The sequence below is a fragment of the Hyaena hyaena genome, unplaced genomic scaffold (assembly GCF_003009895.1).
Source record: "Hyaena hyaena isolate Hyena2069 unplaced genomic scaffold, ASM300989v1 scaffold_183, whole genome shotgun sequence".
NCBI lineage: Eukaryota > Metazoa > Chordata > Mammalia > Carnivora > Hyaenidae > Hyaena > Hyaena hyaena.
The window spans coordinates 1557147-1565750 of record NW_024080815.1 but is presented as its reverse complement, the minus strand read 5'-3'; the positions used below and the strand labels follow the sequence as shown (position 1 = coordinate 1565750).

General features: G+C 40.6%; 1 protein-coding gene across 4 annotated transcripts in view; it reads left to right on the top strand.

Moving 5' to 3' along the window:
• Positions 1-267: 267 nt before the first annotated feature.
• USP47 (ubiquitin specific peptidase 47) overlaps positions 268-8604 on the top strand; it is a 114157-nt gene continuing 105820 nt past the window's right edge. For 2 of the 4 annotated variants that reach the window (XM_039240911.1, XM_039240909.1), the window contains exon 1: positions 268-1354. In XM_039240911.1, coding sequence (XP_039096842.1) covers positions 1316-1354 — 39 coding nt within the window. In that variant the 5' untranslated portion in view covers positions 268-1315. The remainder of the gene's footprint in view (positions 1355-8604) is intronic. The other 2 variants (XM_039240912.1, XM_039240910.1) reach the window with 1 other exon arrangement.

Here is an 8604-nt window from a genome sequence, read left to right as displayed (position 1 = left end):
CTGTTCTGGATTCTGTCTCCTCTCTCTGCCCCTCCCCCGCTCACACTCTGTCTCTTTCTCAAAAATAAGTAAAGTTAAAAAAAAATTTTTTTTAAAAGTTTGGAGAACACAAGTACAGATAGTTAATACTGTGGGTGTTAGAAATATGGCAGAATTATATTATCTCAGCATGGTGTACAATCTCTGAACCCACAGAAGTCTTCCTAAAGTAAGGTTTAATGAGTGATAACTTGGAAAAATAACTGTTGTACAAGTTGTTTAGTATAAAACAGAGCACAGTGCTGACAGAGATTTAAGTACTTTGGAAACATTCTTAAAGGAGATGGTATGTTCAAACTGCAGCCCTACTCAGAAGCGATCTCAGTCCCAGACTTGAACCTGTTGGGAGAAGGAAGTTCCTACAAAGAGGGCAGGAGAGTGTCGCTCTAATGGAGGGTGTGTGTCGGAGAGGGGGTGGGGGAGGTGCGTGGAGAGTGACACCGTTTCTCTGAGACGAGGGGTGCCGCCTCCCCTCCCCTCGCAGGAGATGGCCTTGAGGTCCCTCGAGCCGGGGCCATCAGGAGGGTAGGGAGAAGCGAAAAAGAAAACGCAGTTCCTTCAGGCTGGGGCCGTGCCTGAGGGCGGAGGCCGAGAGCCCGCCAGTGACGCCTTCTCTTCCAGAGAGAGGCCAGGGCTATGTGAAGAGGGGCTGGAGTTCAGGCGCTTTTCTAACGGGAAGGGAGAGCAGTATTGGGTGGCGGTAGGGTCAGGGAAGGAGCTTTCAGCACGACTCTCCCTGGTGGGCAGCGGGTCCGAAGAGCCCAAAAAGGCATGGAGGATTCTGAGGCCTGGCCCTTTCCCTGCCGGCAGAGGGAGTCCCGAGATGGACGGTCCAGAATCCCTCCCACGAAAGACGTTTGCGGGGCCGCTGAATCAATTTTGTACATCCCGGGGCTGAGTAAGAGCTGAGGTAATTAAACGCGAGCGACAGCTGCCTCGGCACCTTGGACGCTTGGCGCCGGGCTGGGAGCCCGACGGTCTGAATTCTCGCGAGAGCGGCCGCCGCCATTTTTCCATTGATTGCAGCGGGCTGGGGGAGGGGCCGACGACGAAGGCGGCGACGGCGGCGGCGGCGGCGGCAGCGGCAGCGGCGGAGCAGCCGTGGGTCGGTGTCTGCGCGCTGGTGTCTGAGGCCCAGGCGGAGGCCTCCGCGGTTGCCGGAACGCAGACGGTGGCGAGCATGACTGGCGCTGCCATCCTCTCCTGAGTTAAGAGAGCCGCCACCACCCTGCCCCCTCCCCCGGCAGGGCAGAGAGGAGCGGCCGGAGTCTGAGCCATGGTGCCCGGCGAGGAGAACCAACTGGTCCCGAAAGAGGTGAGGGGCCAGCGGAGGAGGCTAGGCCCGAGGCCTGCGTCCGCTCGACGCAGCGCAGGCCCGGGCGAGGGGTCGGCTGCGGGCCCAGCTCCTGTGCGGGCCTGGCGGTGAGGGGAGGAGGAGTTGTGCGGTGGGGGCCGTACGGTGGGTGCGGCGAGCAGTTGGGAGCCCTGACTGGATCTAGGGGGTCGGGGGAGTCGAGACCTCCTGTCTCGCGTTTGTCGGGCTGGACGAATAAAGGAGCGGACTGGAAGGAATCTGGTCCAGCTTTAGGGGAGAAAGTGGCCTTTTAGGTTCTTATTTAACATGTTGAGCCAGGATAATTTCAAAGAAAAAATTCTGTAACAGTTGCTAATGGGCACGACAGGGTGACGGTGCTTCTTCTGGTTTTGACAGTGGCAGTGTGTAGCTTTCAGGGCTTGTGAAATCTACACCCAACTTGAGATCTGTGGGAGGGCAGAGTTAACTGTTAGGACTTTTTTGAACTCCTGTTACTCGGTAAATACGGTTGTGGCCTGCCTAAATGAGGGCCTATTGAAGATCGTTGAAAAAAGTTAACGTGACTTTCACATAAAGGTAAGAGATAGCTAAACATTACCATATGGAGAGCTGAACTACTTTTTGTAGTTGGGTTGTGTATGCTGGTTTGGGTGACTTCTTGAATTCTTAAAAGCAAGTGATATGAGAAGCCTTGACTCCTTGGCTTCTCTTGAATAGTAGTAGAAGATTAATGGTAGAATCCAGCACTGGCCAGTGAATTTCAACATATTAATAGTATCTCTGTTGGCTTTATAAATATCTTCAGCGTATCCAAATGTGTATTTTTAACTGGTTGATCATCGGGCTAATGCTTTGGATTTTTATTTCTCATATACCTTAAATAGAGAGGCAGTGTCCCGTTGAAATGAGCTGTGTAGAATTTTGATAAATGATGTTCATTAAAAATTCTTAATTAGTTTTGCTTTTTTAGTTGTTTTGTAGCGATCTGTTGCTACTTAAGCAAGCTCTGACACTGCAAAAGTGGTATTAGAGTTATTTATCTATGATAAAATATTTTTCTAACTTTATCAGATGATATTGTTTTGCAAGGACAGTTTTTTAAAAACTCAGTTATCATGTGTCAGTATTTTTCATCCGACCGTCACCAACTCTGTGCAAAGTGGATAAGCAGATAAATTAATCAGAATTCTTGCCATGGGAGCTTTCAAAGCTACTAAGAGGAGAACACTGGTAATGTTCCTTGAGCTTCATTTAGGGCAGAGGTACTTTATTACCTAAGTAACTCATATGTGAAGATGGAAGTGATAGTTGCTATAAGAAAGATACAACATGCATTTTTTTTAGAGCTGCATACTGCTGGTTTTCATTCTTACAAAAACCAAAGTTCTTAATTAAAAAAATTTTTTTAAATGTTTTTTATTTATTTCTGAGAGAGAGACTTCGTGAGCGGGGGAGGGTCAGAGAGAGAGGGAGACACAGAATCTGAAGCAGGCTCCAGGCTCTGAGCTAGCTGTCAGCACAGAGCCCGACGCGGGGCTCGAACCCATGAACCGTGAGATCATGACTTGAGCCAAAGTCGGATGCTTAACCGACTGAACACCCAGGCGCCCCTTAATTTTTTTGACCATTAGAGAAATACAATATAGGTGAATCCTTAAGAAAATGCAACATCATATTTATTTCGCTAATTGCTATATAAAAAAAACCATGATATGGATATATAGCTTCTCAGGAAAATATCAGTTGTGTAAAAACTGATACTGTAATGCTGCTTTCACCAGAGTTTGGATTTTAATTCCCTCTCCTTTAAGACTGACTCGCTCACCTGAAGCTTCAAGCACATTGCCAACTTTTTTCTTCTTCTCCTCTATTTTTTGGAACATATGCCTTTCCCCCAACCCCCATCCTCTAGATTCATCTTCAGGCTGTTCTTTTTCCATGGCTCTTCTCATGATTCCTGGAAGCTTGCACAGTAGTCTGAAGTCTTAAAACTGTCGCTTGAAGTTCTTGCCTTTTTGAGCTAGCTACCTAGTTCTTTTTTGTTGGCCATACTCTTCCTGAATTCTTCTTACTTACTTCTCTTCCTTAGGTTTTCTGTTGCCTTTGCTTTTGGTGATATTGTACTTTTTTGGTCTTTTTTCCTACCTTGTTTGTCTTATCTGCCTGCTCATTTAGTCACTGCCTTTTCTGTGTCCTTAATGATCACTTCTGTCTTTGTCATCTCCCGTCTGGTGTTTGTAGTAGGACTAGAATTATACAGTGCTAAAGCTGAGGGAGAGTATAGTGATCATCTAGTAACTTGCATCCCTTCACTTTAGAGATGAGGAGATTAGGGCCAGAGGATTGAAAGTGACTTGTTCAGGATCTCATGAGTAAATGATAGGGTAGGGACTAGAACTCACATCCCTTTACTATTCTTTGATTATATTCTAGTTTATAGATCCCCCCATGTAACCTGGAGGGTCTGGAAGAGTAGTGTGTAACTAAGTACATTTACTGTGTGAAAATAAATTGCAAAATTAAAAATTGCTTTAGTTCTAATGGCTTATTATCAACAATCTAGAGGGTTTTGTTGTTTTTTGTTTGTTTTGCTTTGTTTTTGGACCTTTGTAGGTGGAACCTTTTACCTCTACTAGATTTAGATCTTCATTGGGTGTGTGCATTCATGCATGTGTGTAGTTGTTGAATGAATAATTTATTATTCTCATCCCTGAAGCTCAAGGACAAATGTATCTTAGAAAACTCCAAAGAAGGCAGCTTGTAGTACAGGTATTGGTAAACCCCATGGGCCAAATCCAGCCCGTAGCCTGTTTTTGTATGACTGTTACTGTATAATATAAATAGAATAATTTGTGACACATGCAAATATATGAAATTCAAATTTAGTATTTATAAATAAAATTTTATTGGAAGACAGCCATGCCGTTTATTTACTGTTGTCTGTGGCTAGAGCAAAGTTGAGTAGTTGCTGTAGTTGCTGTCTACAGGATAAATTTGAAATTACTTAGCTTGGTATTCAAGGCCCAGTACAGTTGATTCTGGCCACAATCTTCCTTTTCAGCTTATCTCTTCTCCCATGAAACAAGTTTTTAATGCAGCCAAATGGGTTTCTCTGTAACTTGCTTTTTACTTCTATCTGTACTATCCCCTCTTTGCTAGTTCTTTGTTCAGAATTTTCATATACATTTTACCTTAATTACCCATAGCTCATTTACTCTAAAAATCTTTTTATGACCATTTTAACCTTAGTGATTTCTCCTCCTTAGAAGACCTTTACATATGACTTAGAATTCATTTGGCAACTAATAAATAGGGCTTGGTGACATCTATTATGGTCTCAAACTGTAATATACATTTTATATATTACTTGTTATGAATGTATTGGCAACAGAGAACTTTGTGTGTGTTTCTCAGTTTTTTGTTTTTGTATGCGTTATAGGTTTAGGTCAGTAATGTTTCTGGAGCGTATATGCAGTAATACTCATTGACATAGTGACAGTGTTGTAAAGAAACCTAGAATTCTAACCAATTATCTCCTACTTGGATGTTTTCTGCAGAGCTGTTGGCAAGCTGTTTTCTAACCTTTGCTTGAACGCTTTCAATGACTAATCTCCGATAACATCTTTGCCTTAGAAAAGATCTGTTACTTCAGGTTTTTGAGTTGAGAGAAATCTAGACTTCCATACCTGCCATTTTTTGATAATTGCCTTTGGATAACAGAGAAATCCTAAATCATTTCCCATAGGATAGCTTTTTCTCATTGTTGAAGATGTGAGAGGGGAGTAGGAAGGCTATTCCTCTCTGTTCTGCAGTGAGTGTCCTCAGTTCTTTAACTGTTTCTCAGTTGCTCTTTTAGACACAGTCCAGTGTTTTAGTATTCCTCCTAAATTGTTGTACCTAGAGAAGAGAAAGAGAGTGTGGTCTCTTCTTTGTGGTTAACAATAAAGCTTCTCACCTCACTTTCTCATTCTATTCTATGTCTTTGAATTGTATTAATATTGGCTTTCAGATCTCTTGGTTTTACTGTCATACTAATTTTTATTTATTGCTTTGTTGTTTTTATTACTCTCGCTTTTTTCTAAGGATTTGTGACACTAATATTTATTGAATCCTCCTTGTGCATATTACTGTACTCTGACATGTAAGGAATGTTTAGAGGAAATAGGAGAGATTCTTTCTTCCCCCAAGTGTCTTATAGTATAATTAAGGATAAGGTACATGTTTATTAATGGTTTAACCATAGTACTTAAGTGATGTCCAGAGTGTATAAATGTAGAGAAGATGGAAAAATGAAAGAAAAAAGAGTATTTAGTTTCATATCTCAGTGCATTTCTTCCTGCCTCTTTTCCCTGCAGTAAATATTGCTTCTACATGGAACTAATTGGTAATGACCAATATTTCTTAAGCATTTATTGTATGTCTTATACTGTTATGTGTGCTTTGCATATATTAACTCCTTTGAGCTTCACAATGACCTCACAATTATATGAAGACCATTGATATTGAAAACTCCCAAAACCTTATTTTTAAAAATTTTTTAAAATGTTTTTATTTATTTTTGAGAGAGAGAGAGAGAGAGCGAGAGAGAGCGAGATAGAGCTTGAGCAGGGGAGGGACCGAGAGAGAGACAGAATCTGAAGCATGCTCCAGGCTCTGACCTGCGAGCTCTTAGCACTAGATGCCGAGCTTGAACCCATGAGCAGTGAGATCATGACTTGAGCCAAAGTCGGACGCTTAACTTACTGAACCACTCAGGAGCCCCGAGAACTCTCAAAACATTAAAACAACTTATTTTTTTTTATCTCTGTTATCTGTTTTTCTTTTAAGTTTATTTATTTATTTTTGAGAGAGAGAGACAGAGAGAGGGTGAACACACAGAAGGAGAAGAGAAAGAGGGAAAGAGAGGGAGAGAGAGAAAGAATCCCAAACAGGTTCTGCACTGTCAGCACAGAACCCAGTGCTGGGCTCGAACTCACAAACCATGAGATGATGACTTGAGCTGAAACAAAGAGTTGGACACTTAACTGACTGAGCCACTCAAGTGCCCCTCTATTAACTGGTTTTTAATAAAATCCATCAATTTTTATTATGGTCCATGTCATATGAATATTCTTTTACTTTTATGTTTCCTAATTAAATTACATAAATTAAATTATGCTCCAGTGATTTTTCTTGGTTTTAATCATTCTTTAAAAATTAGCCTTAAAAAAAATATTTGGAATATTGACTCTCCTTTACCAGTAAGAGGCAGTATGGTAATTATGTCATGTAAAACTCATCTGTGGTTTACATAAATTGGAGTGTTTAATAAAAATCATTAATATTTCAGATACTATTGGAAATGCTCACTTGAAAAGCAAAAAAGCTGAATGCAGTTGTATGTGATTCCAAATTTGTCAAGGAAAAAATGGACAACTTAAGGTTGTGCACATTGAAAGATTAGAAGGAATACTCTAAAATAGTAATAATTATTGTTCTTGGATACTGGATTATTGAGCTGTAGTTAGATTTTCTTTACATATTTCAACACTGGGCATGTATATTACTAAAAAAATTTAGATGGTCTAATTGTAGTTTTTGAGCGAATTATTGTTATTATGTTATATTGTTGTTTTTTATGCTGATGGTTTTTATCTTTTATCTCTCTTCTTGCTTTGTATTTATGTTGCAGAGTAATCTAATCCACTTGCATGGCTTCAGCCTTTGATTGTAATATACCCATTTCTGTCTCCAGTCCTGACCTCTCTTCTTCTAGATTCAGATTTCCACCTGCATACTCTATCTCTAGTTGATTGTACTCTTATAACCCACAAATTAAATGCAGGCACTATCAAGATCATTTCTCTCTCTCTTTCCTCATGTTCTCCTCTCAATATAATTCTTTCCTGTTGTGTTCAGTTAGTGTTGTAAGCATCTATGTATTTGCTTAAGTTGGGAGATTTTTTTGATTCCTTTTTCCTTTTTCTCATTTAAATTAGTTCATCACTTGGAAAATATCTCTTGTATCCTTACTTTTCACTTTGTGGCTCTGCCTCCGTTTTCTCATTCAAATGTATTCCTGCTGAATGCTCTCTGACCTGTATAGGCTCTTCTCTTTCCTAAGCCATCCTCTCCACAACTGTCAGAGTTAGTTTCTAAAACAGGTGTGTTTATGATTTACTTACTTTAAAAGTTTATAGTTACTACCCTTTGATTGCCAGTTGAATAATAGGTACTGTTTATAAACTGTGTGCCCAACACTATGCTAAACAGTTTACATACGTTACCTTATTTAATTCCTATGTAATTGCCCTCCAAGGCCGCTATTACTTTTCAGTATCTTATAGATGAAGAAGGTAAGGCTTAAAGAGGTTGAGGACCTTGCTCAAAGTTGTAAAGTTGTTTGGTTCTAAGTCAGCATTCATGGCCTTCACCAGTGAAAGTAACTTCACAATCCAGCTTCAGATGATTTTTTTTTAAGTTTAATTTTTATCAAAGTTGTACATGCACATATTGAAAAGAGTTTAATAGTTCTGCAAGATTATTGACAAAACATAGTCCTTTGCGAATCCTCCCTTCCCTTTTATTTCAGGCTCTTCAAAGACAACCACTTTCAACTCATTTTTTTGTTTATCTCCATATCTCAAAATAGCATGCTTGTAGTGTTCCTTCTTGATTTTTCAGTTGAAGGCCTTATCTACTGACTTCTTACGGTGGAAGATACAGTTTACTGCTATCCCCAGCCACTCAGAGACACATGTCTCAGTCCTGCTTAATCTTCCCAGTATTGTCATATTGCAAGTAGTTTGGTAATGTACTCAAAGTTTGTAGCAGTGTGACTATAAGCTGTTCATAGCTGAGCCTAGTAGCTTACTGTGATTATTTATTTTCCTTTCTTGTACATCTTCTTTTCCCAGAGTTAATTTTTTTTTTTTTAATTTGCTTTTGTTTAGTTTTCTGTGTACTTAATTTAGCCAAGGGGTTCTCAACAGGGGGCAACCCAGTGGATATTTGGCAGTGTTGGGTGGGTGGCAGGAGGGCAGGGAGTGTGCTACTGATAGCTAGTAGTGGAAGCCAGCTGTGATGCCAAACACCATAATGCACTGCCCAGGACATCCTCGACAAAGAGTTATGTGGCCCAAAGTGTCAGTAGTGACACTGTTGAGAAGCTGTGATTTAGTCCAAACTCTCTCGCAAGTGTGTAAGTCTCCTCTTACTATGTTCAAACCTACTGATTTTTTATTTACATTCTCTTGAATTGCAGCTGTTGT